The following is a 23,332-nucleotide window of genomic DNA, read 5'->3' on the forward strand; positions in this document are numbered from 1 at the left end:
TCAATGGGTATATCATTAAAATATTTAAGGCCAAAAAATGCTGTAGCACCTGCTGATTGCCCTTTTAACTGACCACTTGTTACAGCATAAAACAAACGTTTTGTTTTCACGGTGCCTCCAAAGTGTGATACTTGGAATGTAGGCCATGGAAAATGTCAGTTACCCAAACGATTTACTACTGGGTAAAGAGTCATGCATGGCTTTCCTGCTTGTTTTCTGATGACTGAACTTGTTTAATAGTAGGCTATAAATACAATCCCTTCATTTCGAAAATATATTATGAAATGTAATTTTGAAATGTCAAATAGTTGTGGTGTAGGTCTACTGTGTGTTTGACAACATGCATATGTGGTCATCAAAGTCATAATTTAGCAGAAGTGCTCACAGTAGACGAATGCAATCAACAAAAGGCCACTCCAGACGCCACTACGTAGTGCGCAGTCCATCTTATATCAAACGGTCTAGCTATAGCGGTGTCATCAGGAAGGCAAAGCGAAGGAGTTTATTCCGCCCTGAAAGTGAGGAATTTTTGTATGGTCAATGAGAATGTCGAATTTGGTCAACAAAACATGTAATTGCTCATTTGCTACGTGAAGCTTATTTTATTGAATATAAGTTTTGTAATGGTTAGGTTTTTATGAATGCACATGTATTGTAGACGCACGTGGCATTTCGGCAACTTGGACAAAAAACGACTTTATAAAATGGTCCCAACTGATCTAGCGTCATTCAACCTGCCTTCCATTTTGAGGACGTATTTCACTTGTAAGAGCAGTCACTCGACTATCTTGTCAATATGATAAAACATCTTTGGTATCATACTGTCCGTTATGAGACCGTACCATTATGCATAGGGGGGGGACGTTTTTTCAAATATAATTGTTGTTTGAGGCAGATCACCATTTATTTAAACGTTCTTACTGATAAAAACCCACTTACTTTTCACAGATGGTCATCTATTTCGCTGTGTCGTATTGATCCTTCATAGAAATATAATAAAGACTCAGTTCATACTCATCCACAAACACCCCCATTATATACAATGGTTAGGCCCTGATACGGTTTATTTTGGTACACAAGGGCAAACAGTCTAGTTTTTGTTGTTTTTGGGACGAAATGGCAAGGTTTTTGAGAGCTGATGTTAGGAGTCTCCTCACCACACAGCTAAGAATGGCATCTGATCAGGTAAAAATGCACCACATATGATTAGACAACCACGTTTCGCAGCTAATACAGTCCAACGTTAAAATGAAACGAGTGGTATTCAATTGTCAAGTGATTTCGCGATGGCCTTGGACAATTTGTAATGTTCTTGTTACTATGTCAGTCAGTATGTTACAATGTTACAATGTTTAACTGGTGTTTGGAACGTTCTGATACAAATTGTAGCAAACGACTACTGTGTATGATTGAGCTGCTTACAAGGCCATGTAAGCAGCTCAATCATACACCTCGGTCTAATGTGTATGGAATTTGGTTAAATGCGTCCATCTATGAATGATGAAGCAATTCTCTGACGCTACAGTTGTTGCCCACAATGGTAGAGTTTTTTTGAAAGGCAGTGTTTACATTCTCTGGTCAATTCTGTTGGTCTTTTCAGTCAACATTAAAGGGGGGAGTTTTTCATTAGGATATGAAAATTAGTGTATGAATGATTAAAGGGCTACACAGCCTAACACTTTGCAATGAATTGACATAGATTACAGTATTCCACGTGCAAAAAGCTCCCCACTTCAATATGTGCTTTAGTTTGTTCAGCTGCATGTCACGTGACACTTCAATGAGGATAACCCATAGAGATGTATAGAGGACTCAACTTGGAAATAACCAGTTTTTGCATGGACATTGCCATTGAGGGCTTCCACCATTTTAAAGTAGTAAACTGGGCTGGGACTTCTATGGTTTGGGAGCAGTAAGCTAATGATCAGAGCATTGTCTTCTTCAAATGGGGTGCAATGAAATGGTCTCCACTATGATACCAGCATCTAGTGGCCACAACATATGAATGACAAACTTTGGTTCAGGACTCCAGCACTGCAGGTGGCGGTTAATCACTAATATTAGCTTTGCACTTTTTTAAAACAGAAAAAGAATTGACTACTTTAAAATGGAGGTAGCTCATTGTCGCTGCCCATGCTGTCAGACGCCATAATGGCACAGATGCAAGCAAAGATTATACCTCTTTCCATCTCTGTGAGAACCCTTTACTTCTATATACTGTATGCTGATAACAGCCTAGCCTTTACCATTGTAAAATGAAAGCTTTATGCAATGTGAAGGTCATGTTTTTTTCTCTAATAAAAGTTGTGCATAACACAACATACCAATCTCATACATAGTCCTACTAAGGAACGTCTTGTTGTTCTTATATGTTCACCTGTTGATTAATTTTCTCCATTTACCAGCTGGGTGAGTTGGGCAAAGGTGCAGGGAAAGGAGGTGGCGGCGGAGGATCTGTCAGAGAGGCAGGAGGAGCCCTCGGAAAGAAACAGGCAGCAGAGGAGGAAATGTACTTCCGGTTAGTTGGGACTTACAGTATACTGTACGACCAATAGGTGGTATACCTATTTGTTTGCCAAAATTGACACTGTATATTTATTTATCGAGGCTTTGTGGCAGTTTGCCTGGCCTGTATTCATACTGTGTCCTCACTGTACCTAACACTTTCCAATCTCCCTCTACAGGCGTAAAGAGCAAGAACAGTTGGCTGCACTAAAGCAGCATCACCAAGAGGAGATTGACCACCACAAGAAGGAGATTTCGAGGCTGCAGAGTGAGATTGACCGTCACAAGGGAAAAATTAGGAAACTGAAGCATGATGACTGAGACTCACTCCGTTAGAATAAAGGCCACGGATTCTCTATGGCCAAATCCTAGTCATCGCCTGCACTGTCTCTGGGCAGCTCTGTGTATATGTGATTGATTGTTCTGTATATGCTTGAGGTTATTAAACATTTATTTGAAATGGTTATTGCTTTCAATTATTGTTTGTGCTAAAATTAAGATTTGATATGTGGGGTGCCATTACGGAGGATGATTGTTCGCCACATTACAGAAGGATGATTACAGCTAGTGTAGCTGTACTGTCTAAATGGATTCCGGCAATATGAATGGCAAAGAGAAGAGAAAATATGGCGCTGTCTTTTATTGAAACTTATCCCATGAATTGGTGTCTGTACACAACTCTCAGTTTTGCCAATGCCATAACATCCTCCATTGAAGACACAATCATGCAACATTGCTAATTGAAGGTGATACCAGCTTTTACCATCAGGCCGCAGATACAGATCCCATGTACACAATTTATTTTTATTTTTATTTTATTTCACCTTTATTTAACCAGGTAGGCTAGTTGAGAACAAGTTCTCATTTGCAACTGCGACCTGGCCAAGATAAAGCATAGCAGTGTGAACAGACAACAACACAGAGTTACACATGGAGTAAACAATAAACAAGTCAATAACATGGTAGAAAAAAGAGAATCTATATACAATGTGTGCAAAAGGCATGAGGTAGGCAATAAATCGAATAATTACAATTTAGCAGATTAACACTGGAGTGATAAATCATCAGATGATCATGTGCAAGAAATCTGGCAGAGCACAGAAATCACCCCCCTCACATGAACCTGATCCACATGTTGTAATATTGTTTGATTTTCATTGTATTGATGCTGTGCTGTTGCTATGCAAGACATTTCCTGAAAGGGACACACAATAGTCATGTTAATCTAATTGCTATAGATGTATGAAAACATGAAGCTGACACTTATGAAAACAGAGTCATGAAGGAGATGCTTGGTGTGGAGTATTATACATTTGAGACATGTCTATTTCTTATATTTACATGCATCTAACCCATTGACTGTATGGATTTATTTAACTAGGCAAGTCGGTTAAAAAAAATTCTTAATGGTGGCCTACCAAAAAGCCTCCTGGGGAGATGGGGGCTGAGATTAAAAATATGGGACAAAACACATCACGATGAGAGACAACACTACATAAAGAGAGATCTAAGACATAGCATGGCAGCAACACAGCATGGGAGCAACATGACAACATGGTGGCAGCACAAAACAGGTTACAAACATTATTGGGCACAGACAGCACAAAGGGCAAGAAGGTAGAGACAACAATACATCAAGCAAAGCAGCCACAACAGTCAGTAAGAGTGTCCAATGGACCCAGATAAAGAGGGACCATTGCATGTCTTGGGAGCAATGATTTCTGTAATCCTCGCTCTGTCCAGAGGGTGGCAATTAGCACATTGTACACTGCGTATAAAGCCCTGTATAAATCCCGTAAGGAAGAATGTACAGTCTCGTCATTTCCTCTAAAGCTTTAGCTCCGCCTAGAAACCCCTGTCTTTTACAGCGGGACAACCCGTCTGTCTTTCTTTTCGCACATCATGGCGGACCGGTTCAATAAGGTGTGTAAGCGCTCAAGAACCAACATATCGAAATTTATAAATAATAGGTCCATATAGATAAATTTTACTCCGGTTAAATATCTCTGTGCATTGTAAATGAAGACTAGTGGAGATCATTTCGTAGCATTTGTCGTATTTGACACATCCAGGATGTCATGTGTTGGCTAACGCAACTTAGCCGCGTTGCATTAATTTAGCTATCTAGCTAACTCGGACTAGACTGGATAGTTAACTACAAAAACCCGTCAGAAAACATCCCTAGTTCGTTGGCATTTTTGTTGAAGTGTTGAGGTCAAATGCGTATAGTTTTTGAAGATTTCCTAATTAACACTGAATTTACTATTTAACGCTAACGTTATTTGGGTAAGCGACAGGCCACGTTTGCGCGAGTTAATGTTTAGACCCAGTTCAAATGAAATCCACCCAAAACCACTCATTCCTGTTATTTTAAAGGGTTACTTAACACTGCGGGAACAATATTTTTTGTGAACAAATGTTTAATTTTGTCGTGATAAGGTTGGTAGCAACATGTGGATATCTGTTGCAGCTCAAATCGACTACTAACCCCACAATGCTAATGCTCTGTATGGGCTAGTTAGCAAACGTAGCAACACACTATAATACCCAAGTCATTATCAGCGTGTTGTGGAGTAGTTAGCTGTAAAATAGCTCAAACAAACTGCACTGTCAATTTAGGATTCTACAATCTCACGATTTTCAGCATGAAGATCGATGTGCCTCCGAGTGGAGTCTGGCATTCGCAACGTTGCAATGCAACCGGAACTGAACATGCAAACAAATGGGAGAAATTTTTTAAACCCCCTATTGAATTAGACATTTCGAGGTAGGAATGCAACAAAAATGTGAATAATGGCTCGTTCGAGAGAACAACCTCCTGCATTATGACATCGGCCAATATTGATATCTGACATGTATGATGGACGATTTAGATCTTCTTTTCCTATTAACAGTTTAGTGAGAGTGGCTTCATCAATGCTACGTCATACGAGCCTAATTTCTCCCTGCTTGAATGGCAGTAGCTCAGATTCACCTGAACATGAAATTTGCCAAGGAATCGCTGGAACGCTCCAGAGAGATGCACAAAAACAAACCCATTTTCCATGTTATATCTTTACTTTAAGGCTAGTTGGCCCTAAACCGTAGCTATAATGTATTTATCCAAGTTAATTTGTTTTGCTTGTCAGTTTAACAACCATGAGAATACTTTACATGCACTACCATCTGAGACTTAGGCAACCTTGTTGAATCATTTGAACCACAGGTGGTGGGCAACTATTCTCAATTACTTGATGTGCTTCTTACCGTGCCAGGTTCTGCTGCTTGATGGCAGAGGCCATCTACTTGGTCGTCTCGCTGCCATTGTGGCGAAGCAAGTTCTGCTTGGTGAGTCATGTCGTGATAAATTAATACCCATCTTGTGACTGATCAATATTCAATCCAAGAATTTTATGTCACTTGATGTGTAATTGCACCTTGATTTGGTCCTAGTTATTTGACTAGCTTGCTACACCTTTCAGTGATGCTTTTTAACCTACATTGCTTGAGTAACTACAATGATAACTCGCATTACCATCTGAGACGGTGGATATTATACAATGGGCCTGTGTACTTATTTCAATATGTAAGTCAGAATTTCCCTCGTTTCAGGCCACAAGGTGGTAGTTGTGAGATGTGAGGGTATCAACATCTCTGGAAACTTCTATCGTAACAAATGTAAGTTATTGACACTTTGTATATATTCAGGTTAACCCCTTTGGTGTAGTTGTAATGTGTTGTGTGATTCTGAGGTCCTACCTTTGATTCCTAGTAACTATTGAGCTAAATCTTAAGATTTGCTTGTTGTCAGTGATGTTTACCACAGTAAATATTCGAGTTTAACGACCATGCGAATACTTTACATGCACTACCATCTGAGACATAAAGCAATATGGTATAACCAGAGTTGTGAAACGGTTTAGACACTGGCATAGCTTGAATGTATTGCGCCTATCTTTATGAATAGTGAAGTACCTGGCTTTCCTGCGTAAGAGGATGAACACCAACCCCTCACGTGGACCATATCACTTCAGAGCGCCCAGCAGAATCTTCTGGAGGACTGTAAGGGGTAAGATCACAGCCCCTTCTTTTAAACTGGTATTTTTTTAGCTCAGATTTTGGCAGTTTTTCAGCTGCCTGTCTAGGGGCTTGCTTGGACCTCACCTTTATGGACATTGATTTAAATGGTCCCTATGGGGTGATTCAGTGGCATGAAATATGCACATTCTGAACTCCACCTTGCACAACCTATGGTTTCTACTTGACTGTGATGAACACTTATCCCAAAGCTGATCATTTTGATGAGACAAACTTTCGGATCTGACTGCTGAGTTTAGGCAGGGCCACAATGTTGTGCTGGTGTCTGTTAACAGTTACAGGGAAGTTTCTGCACATTTGGGATTTATACCTATTTCATATTTACAATCTAAAATTGGCATGGAACCTATGTGTGCGACACTATCTCCATAAGTCTATATATAGGTATATTTTTTCCTTGGCTTCCCTTGTGCTACAGAGTATTGCCTATCCTATGTGGGTTTACATAATTGCCTAGTAACATCCTAACTTTATTGATCCCCCTTGGAACCCAACAGGCATGCTGCCTCATAAAACCAAGAGAGGACAGGCTGCACTGGAGAGGCTGAAGGTGTTCGATGGTGTCCCACCTCCTTATGACAAGGTGAGTGTTTCAATCATCCAGCATAACTCTGATCATGTGCTGTCGGTGATGCTACTTTTTAATACTTACATTGTTTGAGAATATGAGAGGTGAATGACTTGCTGTTGCTTTTGGAGCTGACATTTATTTTGTTCCACAGAGGAAGCGCATGGTCGTACCTGCTGCCCTAAAGATTGTCCGTCTGAAGCCCACTCGCAAGGTAAGCCTAAAATCAGTTTAGCAAGTAACACCACTGAATTGATCAACTCTTCATTGACTAGTAGGTAGTTGTCAAAAGTTGCAAGCCGCACTGTAGTTGAGCTAATGTTTAGCCACGTTCTTGCTAGCCAGACATTGGCCAAAATGTATTTAGCCATGTACCCATCTATTCTTATTGTCAGTGATGTTTACGTCAGTAAATATTTGAGTTTAACGACCATGAGAATACTTTACATGCACTACCATCTGAGACAACAGCCAAATAATAATTAGAACCCTAAGTAGTGGAAACTATTCTATGACCTTTGTTGGGCTAATGTTTGAGTTGTGACATTATTGTTTCTACTTTGTGTGAACCTGCCTTCCCCAGTTCGCCCTCCTCGGGCGTCTGGCCCATGAGGTCGGCTGGAAGTACCAGGCCATCACAGCCACCTTGGAGGAGAAGAGGAAGGAGAAGGCCAAGATCCGGTACGCCAAGAAAAAGACGGTGATCAAGCTGTCAAAGCTGGCAGAGAAGAACGTGGAGAGCAAGATTTCACAGTACACTGCTGTCCTGAAACAATATGGGGTCCTTGTCTGAGCTAGTTTGTGGTGGCCAATAAAGATAAATAAATGTTTATAGAAAGTTTGACTCGCTTGATTCATTTTTTTGGTGTGTTTTGAGTTGCATGAAGTTGAGAAGGAAATGTAACTAGAGTAATGAATCTTTAGATGCTGCTCTACTGCTGGAGATGAACAGTATTACTTCTAATCTAAGTTAGAACACAATGGAAGCACGCCTAGACAAAATGCTGTTTTTATTTACAATTGGAGCAACATCCAGGTTGTACATTTTTCAGAACGAACACATTTTGCGTGTAAAAAGTGATTATTAATCAGTGCTAAATGCGTTAATAATGTAACTATATTTCTATGGCGTTAATCCCTTCAACGCCTTGTGAAATGCTGTCGGAAACCCCGTGGATCAAATGCGTGCGCGCGTCTGGCAGGGTCGGGTTGACCGCGAGAAAGGGGCGTGAACGAGCGCCAGAGCGGTCATTCTCCGATGTGCAAACCCAAATAAACCAGAATCATATTTCTCGGAACACTTTTGTTCACATTTGGCATATTGTGACAATTTTAACGTTTTTTTTTTAAATACTGGGATTTGTGGAGCGGTAAGTGCTTCCAGGTTTGTTATTCTTGATCGGGAAGGATTAGCAAAATGGGCTGTTGAAATTGCGATACTGTAGCAACTAGCTAAAGCGATAGGCCCCGGTGTTGGACACTAGTTAATCATGGGGGAAAAACACTGGAAATCAAATGGAATTTAATCCCTGCCTTTTGAACTTAATTTTTAATTGCATATGTACTGGTATTAATGTAAGCGAATTGCCAATAATGCTCAGTCGAGGGGGCGGGTCTGCTTGGCTTTGTGTACTACAGACAAGCCCACGTCCCAGACATACCAGCCAGACATGCATCGTGCAACCCAGCTAGTAGTAACGTTTGCCAGATGTACCTCCCACATGCAAAATATATTTCAACCGACTAGTTTAGCTACCTGTCGCACTTTTCAGTTAAAAGTAACGTGATTGTAATATCGTACTTGAATTTCATAGATTAACGTGCATCTCGGTTAGCAATCTAGCACGTGAATGGTGTATTACCCCATACTTGTAATATAGCGCGCGAAAAAGTATCCAGGTGGCTGTCTAGTCGACACTGGCACTCATTTTTGTGTGTGTGGTTTTACAGTATGCAACCGTTATTGACAAAACAATACAAAGGTACATGGGGAACACAAGTGTGTGTGTGTGTGTATACAAAGAGGATACAATGGGCAGTTGGGCTAGGGGGTAAAATAACAGATCACAACACTGGCACTTAACTACTGCTTGGTTGGCTCCAATGATGTGTAAAGTCTGTATTGCGGATGCAATGTAATAGCCAATGAGAGGCTTAGAAGCCACCGGTTGCCATATTGGTACTCAGCAGCAGTCATCCACAGGAATTAATTGAATTCTACAGTCTTTCAGTGAGATGTTACAAGGACAAAATTACATGTATTTAAGTATTTGTTGTAGTGGGGACAGTAACATTAGTACTCCTTAAAAAAATACTTTAAAATCTCTTAAGGATCAATTTTGCCTAAAATTACATACCCTATTCTAACTGCCTGTAACTCAGGCCCTGAAACAAGGATATGCATATTCTTGTAACCATTTGAAAGGAAACACTTTGAAGTTTGTGGAAATGTGAAAGGAATGCAGGATAATATAACACAATAGATCTGGTAAAAGATAATGCAAAGAAAAAAAAAAACTTTTATATATTTTTTCGTATCTTTGAAATGCAAGAGAAAAGCCATGTGTTATTCCAGCACAGCTGCAATTTAGATTTTGGCCACTAGATGGTAGCAGTGTATGTGCAAAGTTTTAGACTGATCCAATAAACCATTGCATTTCTGTTCAAAATGTTGTATCAAGACTGCCCAAATGTGCCTAATTTGTTTAGGCACATGTTCAAAACTGTGCACTCTCAAACAATAGCTTGGTATTCTTTCACTTTAATAGCGACTGTAAATTGGACAGTGCAGTTAGATTAACAAGAATTTAAGCTTTCTGCCAATATCAGATATGTCTATGTCCTGGGAAATGTTCTTGTTATTACAACCTCATGCTAATCGCATTAGCCTACGTTAGCTCAACTGTTCCCTGGACTGAACACCGATCCCGAAGAAGTTTTAAAGACATGCTCGGGAACTTTTGCGACTACTAAGTATTTTTTAATCACCCCGCTTTGGTCTGGATGTGTCAATGTGTAGTTCATGCGTGCATAATCTATGAGCAGAATTACTGTTTTATCTCAATAGCGGAGGTGCCTAAAGATGTTTCCCATGTACACAAATTTCTCGTTTTGCTAAATTAGCAGTATTGTACATAGCTCTCTTCGTTGCACTTTTTTTTGTATGGTCATTAGAGTATACATGATCTCAATTTTAGCTTCAAGACACTAGCAATTTGGAAAAACTAAAATGTAGATTGTGCTGATTTATTGGCATATTGAACCATATCGTGCACAGTAGTTTAAAAACTCAGTAGATAGTGCTAAGACAATGGGCTTGTTCGACTGACTGATGTACAAAGATCCTTGAACCATAAATAACTACTCATTATTATTTGTAGGTCAGTCAATCACAATTTGCCCATGATACATTACAGTTTTGATCTTCTCGAACAAGGCCAATGACATCAAATCTGAATTTTGCCATCTTTATGCATGTTCCCCATTAGCCACAAAATCTCTGCACCATTTCCCTACATTTCCCCCCATGTGTGCCAGCCCCCTAGCAATTCGAGTTCAAGCCAATGAGCTTCAGCCCCTCGCCATTTGAGTGACATCTAGCAAGATGCGCATACATCAGAGTGAGAGAGAGAGAGCAATGACATGGTGCCCATATTGTGGTGTGCATATGTGATATAGTACACAACTTTGTGGACCACTTTTCGCTCGTGAGTGCTACTTTCAGAACTACTGACTAAAAATAACCTACATGAAATATATATGTTTTATTTGATATTTTTACTTCTTTGTTTAGTTCACATAATATAATAAAAAAAATATGCATTAAGGTGTCTGTAATAGAATATACTTTGCAAAAACGACTGTAGACATTAATAAACGCATCTTTATAGCTTCCAAAATCTATTATAAAAAATAAAAAAACATACAATGGAGGAGTATGAAAAAGGCTGCTTTGTGGCTTCCTTCAGTACTGTCAGACATCAGTGGTTGGCTATATAACAATGCTCTGTAGATAGATAGCCAGCTAGCTAGCTAACTTACCAAGCTGAACTTTCCCTATTTCTATTATTCACATTTAAAAAAGTATCCACTGAATTTCGGTCGACATAGGCTTGATAATTCTTTCCCTGCTGTGGAGGTTTATTGGGACTCTTGCATGACGATGACATTAGCTACCTAACGGTGGGTCAGGTGGCAATGGCAAATAAATAGGCCTATTACATCACAGTTGCATTTTACCCAATACCTAACATGTTCATATCCCTAATTTGGCAGTAGATAGTATTCTACTCATTGTAGAGTAGCTAGTATTGTATTATTATGCCTTACATATTGTTTGTGAATGTGCAGCATAGGTCATGTATAGGCCTGCTTCTTCATGTGGTGTCTAGTCCCCTGGTATCTCTTTTGATTCACATCATTTGACCCAAAGGAGAATGGCAGCTGAAGTGAATGGCAGTTCAGCTCCAGTTAAGGAGGAAGACGAACCAATGGACATTACTGTAACACACACAGAGAACTACCAGACACTCATAGATGCAGGCCTTCCACAGAAAGTGGCGGAGAGCCTGGATAATATATTTCAGACTGGTAAGTGCAAAGGGCGGGGGTTGTTCACACTACTTCTTGATTGCATTGCATGATATTTCTTAAGACATCATAATGTATATTTCTGCAAGCTCAAGAAGACTATCAACCAAAGGATTCCACCTTGGTCAGTGGTATGATGTAAGTCACGTTGAGTGAAGGAGTCAGTGAGCGTTGAACTCATAGCTGTGTAATGGTGACTTACAGAGAGAGCACTCTCCCCCGGGCGTCATCATCATGTTTCAGTGACTCTCACCTGGAATGTATGACTTAGTTGTGACCCTATAAATAGAACGGAGTGGCTGCCAATCCGACTTTTCCTGAACCCTTCTTCCCGACAACTAAAGGTCAGAGAGGGCCTGCGCATGTACAGGATTCTCTAAGTAGATTTTTTTATGTTGTCGCTGCCCCTTCCTCTCCGCGTTGATGATCGGACATCTTTGCCTGGTGTAGTCTACAGACTTTGACATGTTGTACAATAGACATGATCGACTTATTGTACAACACAAATTTTGTCTGTTGTAACAGTAGGCTATTGCAAACATTAGCACAACACAAAAAGGCAGTCTAAGTAACAATTTCATGTTCTTTTTTCAGGAGGCTGTACATGCGGCAATTTAGACAGCATCTCAACCAAGAGCAAGACACCGACACGCAGTATATATAGCGATTTAATGTTATTTTTTTCACCATCACTGCAAACATTTGCTAAGCAGGGGGCAGACAAGAGGTCAAAGTAGCAGTGTTCTTTTTTTAGCTTCTCGGGCTACAGTATGGAAGCATAACTATAAAGAGGACATTATTAGAAATGTACACGTGTGACTAAAACGCAGATTGTTTTGCCCCAATGCATTGTGTAAACTGCGCCCCTGCTTGTGCTACGGCATTATCCTTAGTTTCAACAGACAGAGAAGGTTGTAGCCTACACCCTAAATTAGCCTACTTTTTTTTTTTTTTAATGTTCATTCAAATAGCCGCATGTTCAGAAATATGAGGCAGAGACGTAGCCTACATGATCATGTAGATAACATTTGTGGAGGGTTCAGAAGAGGGTGGGTAAAGAGAGAAATGTGAATGGGGAGGTTGGGCAGCAGCTATGTTAAAAAAAAATGTGTCCATAAAATAACACATGCGAAAGAACGTAAATTGGATCTTCAGCTCTCGGGGCAAAAAAAAAAAGGGGGCAGGGTGGTTACCTACGGATCCGCAGACACCGCCTAAAGAGAATTCTATCTCTCTCTCTCTCTCTCTGTTTCTCTGTCTCACTCTGTCTCTGTGTGTTGTGTGGTTGTATGTGTGCATCCCAGGACTGGTGGCTTACGCTGACCTGGACGAGAGAGCCATCGACGCCCTGAGGGAGTTCAATGAGGAGGGAGCCCTGTCAGTGTTACAGCAGTTCAGGGAGAGTGACCTGTCACATGTGCAGGTGAGTGGTCCTGTCCACACTGTCACTCAAGAGTGGTCATACAAAGACGCAACAAGGTATAAAAGTGATTTACACTAAACGCTATTGGTCCTCTCTCAGAACAAAAGTGCATTTCTCTGTGGTGTGATGAAGACATACAGACAGCGAGAAAAGCAAGGAAGTAAAGTTCAAGAATCCACAAAGGGTCCTGATGAGACTAAGATAAAGGTGAACAAATTGTTTCTTCTTTTCCCATTAAGTGCCATAAGCTTATGTTTTGACAATGATGGACATATGGACTAAAGGTCTCTGAGTGAATGTATCTGTCGTTGATACTGTCTAGGCTCTTCTGGAAAGAACAGGTTACACTTTGGACGTCACCACAGGACAGAGGAAGTATGGGGGGCCTCCACCTGACGAGGTGTACTCAGGGGCCCAGCCTGGAATCGGAACAGAGGCAAGAAGCACAACCTATTTTCTATTGCCTGTCAGTCTTCTCATGCAGGCTATTGGCTGTTAAGGAGGTGTCCTCCTCTCAATTTTGGGCTGTTGAAAAAAACATTCGCAACCTTATGGAAACGAATGCAATTTTATTACGGTTCAACATTTTTAAGGTGCAATAAGTCCGATTTTCTTCCACAAATATATCCAAATTAAAATATGTTATATGTAAATAATTAATGGTTAGTTAATGCCACAATGCAGTTAGAAACTTGCTAGCAAACATTGGAACTAAATAAATACCCCACTTTGAACCACAACATTTTTAGTATCGGTAGACAAAGGAAGGAAAGTCAACTTTAAAACGTGATGTAGTTTTATTGGGATTTGCAGCTGTTGTTGGTAAGTAATGAATCTACAAGCTTCTGAAACATCTTACTCACTCTTTAAAGTTATGATATTATCTAATATGCCTTTTCACAAATCGACCTCTTAAGTTTCTAGAGTGCTCCATCTTGTCTAAGTCAAAAATGCATTGAATACAATCAAAGCTACACAGTATGCTTGTAATTTGCCAATTTGATCTTATCAATGCAGGTATTTGTTGGCAAGATCCCCAGAGACTTGTATGAGGATGAGCTGGTGCCTCTGTTTGAGAAAGCCGGGCCCATTTGGGACCTGCGTCTAATGATGGACCCCCTCCTTTCGGGTCAGAACAGAGGTTATGCCTTCATCACCTTCTGCAATAAAGATGCTGCCCTAGAGGCCGTCAAGCTCGTAAGATTTCCCCTTTTAATCGCCACAAGTAAAGAGCATGACTTGGTAATTTATGGTGTTTGCTTTGCTAGCCATGAACGTTGTAGACAGGTTGGTCACTGTGTCTCATCATGCCAGAATTATCTAGGAAGTGTAACTGCATGACTTATCTGTGTGGGGGTCAATTTTGAGAACACTTTTTGTTTATATTTTTGTTCTAGTGTGATAATTATGAAATCCGGTCGGGCAAATACCTGGGTGTGTGCATCTCTGTCGCAAACAATCGCCTGTTTGTTGGGTCAATTCCAAAGAACAAGACAAGAGAAAGCATATTGGAAGATTTCAGCAAAGTCACAGGTTAGAGAAAATCAGTACCATTGTTATATCATCTTTTTTGGTGCCCTCAATCTAAATAAGGTTTTATATTTGAAACATCAGCTGACAAGTACAAGGAAATTGGAGATTCTTACATACTTTCATAGAGATTTTCAACAAGTTATTAAGTTATCTGATTCATGCTTGAATACCTGGCTACCTGACCTAGATATAAAGATGTGCCATTCTTTCCCTATCTTCATACCGTATATTAGTTGGTACAGCTCTGTGTGTTCTGACATTCATCCCAAATGATTTCATGAATCTATTCTTACCGGTGACCTCATGTCCTAGTCAATCATATTACACTCATATTATATAATCAGTGTAATGGAGGCTTTTCCTGTGATTCTTTTTAACCATGCACATATGTGTGCCTCCACCAGAGGGCCTTGTGGAGGTGATACTCTACCACCAGCCAGATGATAAAAAGAAGAACCGTGGCTTCTGCTTCTTAGAATATGAGGACCACAAAACTGCAGCCCAGGCCCGTCGCCGCCTCATGAGTGGCAAGGTGAAGGTGTGGGGGAACCCTGTTACTGTTGAGTGGGCAGATCCAGTAGACGAACCGGACCCAGAGATTATGGCAAAGGTAAGGTCCTGAAGATCCCACCCTCCGTCAAGCTAGTGTCTGACTACAGCAAAGGATGTTAAATCACAGATACTAGGGAGTAGAGGAAATACCCAGATATTTTTAATGTAGAAACATTACACTGAGAGAACTGGCCGTCCTATGCCAGAGAACAACTTCTAAACTCACTGTGTTGGTCTTCCACCAGGTAAAGGTGCTGTTTGTGAGGAACCTGGCCACACCGGTCACAGAGGAGCTCCTAGAGAAAACGTTCTCCCAGTTTGGGAAGTTGGAGCGGGTCAAGAAGCTGAAAGACTATGCCTTTGTGCACTTTGAGGACAGAGATGCTGCCGTGAAGGTGAGTACCGGCGTCTTCTACACCCCCTTGGAGTATGCATGCAATGTGTTTGCCTTGTGCTTGTAGAGAATCTCTGGGAAATTCACTTGGGGAAACCCATCACTGTTTAGGCAATGCAACAAATGAATGGCAAAGAATTGGAAGGCGAGGAGATAGAGATTGTTCTGGCAAAGCCTCCGGACAGGAAGAGGAAAGAGCGGCAGGCCCAGAGACAGCCAACTAGGACCACAGGGTGAGTAGAGGTTGACCGCACCTAGCCACGCCCAGTCCGCTTGGAGTGGCTGGTATGACTATTTTGATATTTTTTTCCTGTTCTATATATATGCCATTTGTCTTATTTCCTATATGCCTGTTTGCTTTGTTGTTGTCACAGATATGATGATTACTACTATTATCCTGCTCCACGCATGCCGCCTCCCATGCGAGGCAGGGGCCGAGGTGGGAGAGGTGGCTATGCCTATCCTCCAGACTACTACGGTTACGAGGACTACTACGATGATTACTACGGTGGTGGTTACGACTACCATGACTACCGAGGTGGCTACGACGACCCTTACTACGGGGGATACGATGATGTCTACGTTCCGAGAGGAAGGGGGGGCAGGGTGAGTCGAGGTGCCCCCCCTCCCCCTAGAGGCCGAGGAGCACCACCCCCTCGTGGCAGAGGTGGCTACGTCCAAAGGGGGGCTCCTATGGGTGTACCGAGGGGAAGCCGTGGTAGCCGGGGAGGCCCGCCCCAGCAGAGGGGCCGCGGCATCAGAGGGGCCAGGGGAAACCGCGGGGACAACTTAGGCGGGAAGAGGAAGGCTGACGGTTACAACCAACCGGACTCCAAGCGCCGGCAGACCAACAACCAGAACTGGGGCTCCCAACCCATTGCCCAGCAACCCCTGCAACAAGGTGGCGACTACTCTGGTAACTATGGTTACAATAATGACAACCAGGAGTTTTACCAAGATTCTTATGGGCACCAATGGAAGTAGACAAAACATGAACGGATTGGGCTTTGACAGCAACCTTTGATTGGCTGTGTGTATATATCACCCTTCACATTCAAAAGAAATAGAAAAAAAAAATATGAATCAAAATGCATAAATAACATTAGAAATATGAATTTGTTGCACTACAGTACCAATATGGAGCAAAATATGAATGTACATACATTAGCTTGCTTAATAATTTGTGCTAATCCTTTTTTGCTTTGCTTGTGGCTACTTGGGACATTTTTTACCATTATTTTATTCTTTTTAAAATTTAAGATTTTTTTGTTTAGCTTTTTTAAGCTGGCATTTACAGGAAAAATTGGACGATCATAAAAAAAAAGAAGAGAAAAATTCTTTGAGAAAGCATTTGCAATCATGAGAATCGTTCAGTGACTGGCCAGCAACCCATTCCCAGACCCCTCTCCCCATTGGACATTTTCCCTCCCAGATTTCTGATTGGTAGGCATAGGACTTTGCTTGTACATAAAGGCTTTAAACTGAAAGCTTTATTTTCAGTTTTGTTGCAGAGGTGGGGAAAAAAGGAGAGGAAAATTGCACTTTTTCATGTACCGGAATAGTTACGTAAAAGTTGTATGTTAAGCATTCGTAGAAGTAGACAAACTGTGTTTTTCTAAACGTATTACTACAACTTTCTCTCAAATTTGCCCTTTTAGATAATGGTCTGGCAAAACCTTAATCGCCAAGACAATTTGCTCTTTGATGTGTTTGTATTTATAATAATGTTCTTGTTACATTTCAATAAAACTCAACCATACTTCATTCAATTATCAGCAATTTCAAATTCAGTTGTGTCAAGTCGTGTCATGATTAGACTAATTTTGACCTCCATGTTTGGCCTTGAATGTGAGTGATCTGAATTTTTTTATGAAAGACACAAAGCAACTGCTTTTATTAAGATCATATAGTTATTTGACTGATGTTTTGCTATTCCAATTTGGGCATCATTACACCAAATATTGTAAAGTGACATCAAAACATTTACACCGAACACCTGGCAATTCACGCAAATGTGCTATTTCCTGGCCCCTCCATTTCCCGGCAATATAAATAGTACAGCATATTTTTCTGATATTTTTTTTATCCTTTTGATTTCTTATTTAGCTACTCTCCCATTTTATTACAACTTAACAGTTTTATTTTGTGTTTTGTTTGTTTAAGTTTCTCCTTTTATTCCGAATTACCCCAGGTGAAGACGCGAGAACGGCAGCGGTTGAGTGAGTGAGGAACACATCTATTCTCTGCTGTGTTCTTCCCCAAAGAAGGGTGAGCCTGGTTTACCTCTTCACCGCTAAACTGGCGCTACTCTCCTCTGCTGAGGGGCCTCAGCCCACATCACTTGTTTTGCTCAGTAAAATAATGCACCAGTTTTATTACATCAGCTAGTATCTGATGTTAACTCATGTTGAGAATGACTAAATTCGTTTTCTGGTAAACACCTCTAGTAAAACAAATTGTGGTAAGGTGAATGGGAAATACTTAGAGGTTTATGCGCGAACACAGATAATGCAGTGGTGTGTTTACTGAGCAGAACATAGAAAATAGCTCTCTCCTCGTATGAGGACTACAGTCACAAAGCTTCACCAAACTAGCGCTGCCTTTATTAGGCTACCTTGCCAGAGATCAAAGACATATTGTAGGTACAGGTTATGCAGATTAGGTGTCACCTTTTGTTGAAAGTCAAACGTTCATTGCTGTCCTTAACAAAAACAAAAAGGGGGCAGATGAAAAAGGATCAGTCTGTGTGTATATGCTGTATTAGCATATCACTTGATTGTTGAACGTCAAAAGCTCACTGCCATCCTGAATGAGATTCATAAAAGAGGGCAGATGAAAAAGACTATCCTGTGATTACGTGTAAGTGCTGCGTTAGCCATTTATTTGTTTGGGTTCACCTGAAAAGAGTGAATTAAAGCCAACATTCAACTGCGTCCTGCACTTGGGACAATCCTGCTTTATAGACCTATCATGGCCACATGTTCCAAATGCTCATGTCTAAATTTGGCAAAACAAATCTGAAGATAGAGATAAAGGTTTTCCTGCTCACCATTTAGAATCTGGAGGACTAATGCAATTGGAATCTTATGTCTGCTGAACGTCTCGTGGAAGGACCACACGATTGGCTAATCTGTTTGTACTGACAGATTGGATACTGTTGCCCCATAATGGATCTTTGGAAGTACATATGAACTTTATGATCGCTGTTCATTGTCTCTACTCTGGCACCCTGTCTAGGGCTTATTCAGATATACATCTATTCAAATGTGCCAAACTTAATCAGTTTAAGGGCACAGAAATGGTATGCCTTGGAGTTGAACCAACAACCCCCCACTAAGTTATCTGTTTATACACTCACATTACTTCCCTGATCAGATAGCTGTTTTCTGACAGACTATTGGGCATACAGTTCCATGCAGATTTAGCTGGACGGAATAAAGCCGTTAGCCTGCTACTGTTGTATTATAGACAGAATACGTTTTGTTTAGAATAGGACCGCTTGTCTAGTGTTTATCATCATGTTGGAGGTTAGTGAATAGTGATATTTGATGTGTTAGTGTTTTCAATACAATGGCGTCTGGTATGAGGTTTTTTCTCCTAATACAGTCGATGGTCGACTTTTATAAGAGAGCCAACTATGATAATATAATTACATTCTGTTCATTATTAATATAGGCTTGAATGTTCAAAAATGAAATGTATTATATATTACATAATACATTTATTATAATTGATGATCCAGCTTACAGCGCTCCAGGCTGGATACTCACGTCCTCTCATTCACAGCTAGCAATCATGTTCAATTCTAATAATCCTACATTTCAAAAGTAAAATGAAAAGTAGCTAAGTATCTGACCGTACCCAAACCCAGAGTAAATCCTGTTGCTGTACCTATTGCTGTTTGATTCAACTGTGAGGCAATCTATTGGATTTGCTTATTTATTTATCTTTTCAATGGAGATCTCAGGCTGCTCTCAGTTCCTGAGTCATATCCTGGAGTGGGCTCGGAATTTTTACTCAGTGTTATTCCTGACATATCAGCCCTCCACCGTTCCGTATTGTATAGTTTTGACCCGTACCCTAATGTGCGTCTGCGCAAGTGCTGTCTTATGCTAAAATAAATACATGATGGTCCCTGCACACAAATGGCCCCAGGCATCTTTATGTGAAATTTGTATACCTATAGAGTACCAGTCAAAGGTTTGGACACACCCACTCATTCAAGGGGTTTTCATTATTTGTACTTTTTTCTACATTGTAGAATAATAGTGAAGTCATCGAAACTATGAAATAACACATATGGAATCATGTAGTAATCAAAAAAGTGTTAAACAAATCAAAATATATTTTATATTTGAGAGTCTTCAAAGTAGCCACCCTTTGCCTTGATGACAGCTTTGCACACTCTAGGCATTCTCTCAACCAGCAGTCACCTGGAATGCATTTAAATTAACAAGTGTGCCTTGTTAAAAGTTAATTTGTGGAATTGTTCATTCTTAATGCATTTGAGCCAATTAGTTTTGTTGTGACATGGTATACAAAAGATAGCCCTATTTAGTAAAAGACCACGTTCATATTATGGCAAGGACAGCTCAAATAAGTAAAGAGAAACGACAGTCCATCATTACTTTAAGACATGAAGGTCAGTCATTGCGGAAAATTTCAAGAACTTTGAAAGTTTCCTCCAAGTTTTTTCAAAACCCATCAAGTGCTATGATGAAACTGGCTCTCCTGAGGACCGCCACAGGAAAGGAGACCCAGATTTACCTCTGCTGATAAGTTCATTAGAGTTACCAGCCTCAGAAATTGCAGCCCAAATAAATGCTTCACAGAGTTCAAGTAACAGACACATCTCAACATCAACTGTTCAGAGGAGATTGCGTGAATCAGGCCTTCATGGTCAAATTGCTGCAAAAAAAACGTTAATAAAGGACACCAATAAGAACAAGAGCCTTGCTTGGACCAAGAAACACAAGCAATGGACAATAGACCGGTGGAAATCTGTCCTTTGGTCTGATGTGTCCAAATTTGAGATTTCTGCTTCCAAGGATCTCCGCATGTGTGGATCCCACCGTGAAGCATGGAGGAGGAGGAGTGATGTTGTGGAGGTGCTTTGTTGGTGACACTGTCTGTGATTTATTTAGAAGTCAAGGCACACTAACCAGCATAGCTACCACAGCATTCTGCAGCGTTACGCCATCTCATCTGGTTTGGGTTGAGTGGGACTATCATTTGTTTTTCAGCAGGAAATGACCCAACACACCTCCAGGCTGTGTAAGGGTTATTTGAGCAAGAAGGAGAGAGATGGGGTGCTGCATCAGATGACCTGGCCTCCACAATCACCAGACCTCAACCCAATTGAGATGGTTTGGGATGAGTTGGACTGCAGAGTGAAGGAAAAGCAGCTGGAAAGCAGCCAACAAGTGCTCAGCATATGTGGGAACTCCTTCAAGACGGTTGGAAAAGCATTCCTCTTGAAGCTGGTTGAGAGAATGCCAAGAGTGTGCAAAGCTAACATCAAGGCTGAACACTTTTTTGCATACTACAATGATTCCATATGTGTTATTTCATTTGATGTCTTCACTATTATTCTACAATGTAGAAAATAGTAAAAAGAAAGAAAAACCGTTGAATGAGTAGGTGTGTCCAAACTTTTGACTGGTACTGTATATTGTTCCACATGTATTTTGCCCTGTTATCTCTTGTATGTAAGATTTTGAGAGTTGTCTTGTTGATGCTGTATATGACTATGAAGTGGAAGTCCTATGTAAATTCATCAAACTTTGGCTCACACAAGCACCCTTATCTCTGAATTAAGGATCTGAATGTTGCTAATTTCAAATTAATTGATAAACACTGGATAACATCATATACAGAATATATATTTTATGCTCAATTTGCAATGCAATGCAATTTTGCAATTAGAACCAAATGATCACTCAACCAGAAGCCAAATACAATCGATTATTACCATGCTACAAAAGATTCAACAACCAAATGGTGCCAAAGCACTAGCTACATCTAACTTTAGAAATTCACGACGAAACCGTTTTAATTCTCAACCCTGTGGTTCCAAAAAACAAAAAGGAATCAACAAAAGAATCTGATTAATTTCAGATGACTTCCAGGAGGAGTGATGTAGGTACTTCTCTATCGTATTTTAACTCCTTGCTTTTGTCACCTGGCTTATCTATCAGGGTGCGTGTCCGAGGTGGCCCCGACCCAGTCTTGTCACGATGTGGACTTGCTAGGTGGGGCTCCCAGACAGAGGCAGCTGTAAGGACTACGGGGTAAGTGTAGGATGTTTTCTTCCCAAACCATTGTTCTCTTTCACTGTCTTTCTCTCCCTCTGATTCAGGTCTCACCAAATCCCTGTGGGGATTAAGATGCGGAAAGAAAACGTCAGTGTCTGGGTGAGTTTAGGTAGAGAGAAAAGTACTGTGTCCCTCAATACACAGTTAGAGAAGTGAACTTTGGAGTTGGAAGACATTTTGAGTTACTTGGAGAAAGAATACAGTATACGATTCAGAATACCAAAAATAGTTAATTCTGTTCATGATCAAAAGCCTTAGTTTACAGAAACTTACTCTAAACACTACTTTTATCAAATGTAATGTGTCGTAAGGATTAGCAAAAATAGCTGCCTGTGGCAATTACCTTTTAGAGGTGAACACAAGAGCTCTGTCTCTAGTCTAAAACACCACAGACCCCATTATAAATGCTTTGGGTTCGAGCCTGGAGCTCTTTGAGCTTACTCCAATTGCATATCAGCTCCCAGTGTTGGAGTTTTTTCTCTCTGGAATTCAATTTGTTGCTCTATGATTCTCTGGATTTCAATTCGTTGCTCTATGATTCTCTGGAATTCAATTTGTTGCTCTATGATTCTCTGGAATTCAATTTGTTGCTCTATGATTCTCTGGAATTCAATTTGTTGCTCTATGATTCTCTGGAATTCAATTCGTTGCTCTATGATTCTCTGGAATTCAATTCGTTGCTCTATGATTCTCTGGAATTCAATTCGTTGCTCTATGATTCTCTGGAATTCAATTCGTTGCTCTATGATTCTCTAGAATTCAATTCGTTGCTCTATGATTCTCTGGAATTCAATTTGTTGCTCTATGATTCTCTGGAATTCAATTTGTTGCTCTATGATTCTCTGGAATTCAATTTGTTGCTCTATGATTCTCTGGAATTCAATTTGTTGCTCTATGATTCTCTGGAATTCAATTTGTTGCTCTATGATTCTCTGGAATTCAAACTGTTGCTCTTAACACAACTCAGGATAGACCCAGATCCAGACACAGGAGGCAGACAGTTCAAATCTCAGATGTTTATTACAAAACGGGGCAGGCAAACGGAAAGTCCAGGGCAGGCAGAGATCAGTAATCCAAGGTAGCTTCAATTAGGGACAGAATGGCAGGCTGAGGGTCAGGGCGGCAGAATGGTCAGAACCAGGAGGACTAGAAAACAGAAACTAGAGATACGGGAAAACATGCTGGTAAGACTTGACAAGAGGAACTGGCAACAGACCAACAGTGGACGCAAATATAGGTACATGGGGGAAAATGGGATACACTTGATGGGGGGTGGAGACAAGCACAAGACAGGTGAAACAGATCAGGGAGTGACAGCTCTATGATTCTCTGGAATTCAATTTGTTGCTCTATGCTTTGTAAAAAAAATCCACGTC

The 23,332-nt window shown here is 40.6% G+C and overlaps 3 protein-coding genes and 4 non-coding genes across 7 annotated transcripts; all 7 read left to right on the forward strand.

Moving 5' to 3' along the window:
• Positions 1-1,031: 1,031 nt before the first annotated feature.
• Positions 1,032-2,969, forward strand: atp5if1b (ATP synthase inhibitory factor subunit 1b). The gene is made up of 3 exons (XM_055862733.1): positions 1,032-1,185; positions 2,406-2,518; positions 2,685-2,969. The coding sequence occupies exons 1-3, from the start codon at positions 1,117-1,119 to the stop codon at positions 2,824-2,826; spliced, it is 324 nt and encodes a 107-aa protein (XP_055718708.1). The 5' UTR covers positions 1,032-1,116; the 3' UTR covers positions 2,827-2,969.
• Positions 2,970-4,345: 1,376 nt separating this feature from the next.
• Positions 4,346-7,991, forward strand: rpl13a (ribosomal protein L13a). Its single transcript, XM_055862734.1, has 7 exons — positions 4,346-4,428; positions 5,760-5,832; positions 6,097-6,162; positions 6,452-6,553; positions 7,080-7,165; positions 7,305-7,364; positions 7,734-7,991. Exons 1-7 carry the CDS (start codon positions 4,408-4,410, stop codon positions 7,941-7,943), a joined length of 618 nt encoding a protein of 205 aa, XP_055718709.1. The 5' UTR covers positions 4,346-4,407; the 3' UTR covers positions 7,944-7,991.
• Positions 5,609-5,680, forward strand: LOC129812167 (small nucleolar RNA Z195/SNORD33/SNORD32 family). Its single transcript, XR_008753003.1, has one exon. It is a non-coding gene; the product is annotated as a small nucleolar RNA Z195/SNORD33/SNORD32 family (small nucleolar RNA).
• On the forward strand, positions 6,288-6,369 carry LOC129812166 (small nucleolar RNA Z195/SNORD33/SNORD32 family). Its single transcript, XR_008753002.1, has one exon. It is a non-coding gene; the product is annotated as a small nucleolar RNA Z195/SNORD33/SNORD32 family (small nucleolar RNA).
• On the forward strand, positions 6,747-6,818 carry LOC129812163 (small nucleolar RNA SNORD50). Its single transcript, XR_008753000.1, has one exon. It is a non-coding gene; the product is annotated as a small nucleolar RNA SNORD50 (small nucleolar RNA).
• On the forward strand, positions 7,538-7,619 carry LOC129812165 (small nucleolar RNA Z195/SNORD33/SNORD32 family). The gene has a single exon (XR_008753001.1). It is a non-coding gene; the product is annotated as a small nucleolar RNA Z195/SNORD33/SNORD32 family (small nucleolar RNA).
• A 357-nt stretch (positions 7,992-8,348) lies between the features above and the next one.
• LOC129811440 (heterogeneous nuclear ribonucleoprotein R) lies at positions 8,349-17,411 on the forward strand. The gene is made up of 11 exons (XM_055862735.1): positions 8,349-8,520; positions 11,583-11,740; positions 13,045-13,163; positions 13,263-13,370; positions 13,486-13,599; positions 14,181-14,360; positions 14,561-14,696; positions 15,101-15,306; positions 15,494-15,643; positions 15,754-15,875; positions 16,017-17,411. Exons 2-11 carry the CDS (start codon positions 11,587-11,589, stop codon positions 16,624-16,626), a joined length of 1,899 nt encoding a protein of 632 aa, XP_055718710.1. The 5' UTR covers positions 8,349-8,520; positions 11,583-11,586; the 3' UTR covers positions 16,627-17,411.
• The last annotated feature ends 5,921 nt before the right edge of the window (positions 17,412-23,332 follow it).

The sequence above is a fragment of the Salvelinus fontinalis genome, chromosome 15 (genome assembly GCF_029448725.1).
Source record: "Salvelinus fontinalis isolate EN_2023a chromosome 15, ASM2944872v1, whole genome shotgun sequence".
Taxonomy (NCBI): Eukaryota; Metazoa; Chordata; class Actinopteri; order Salmoniformes; family Salmonidae; genus Salvelinus; species Salvelinus fontinalis.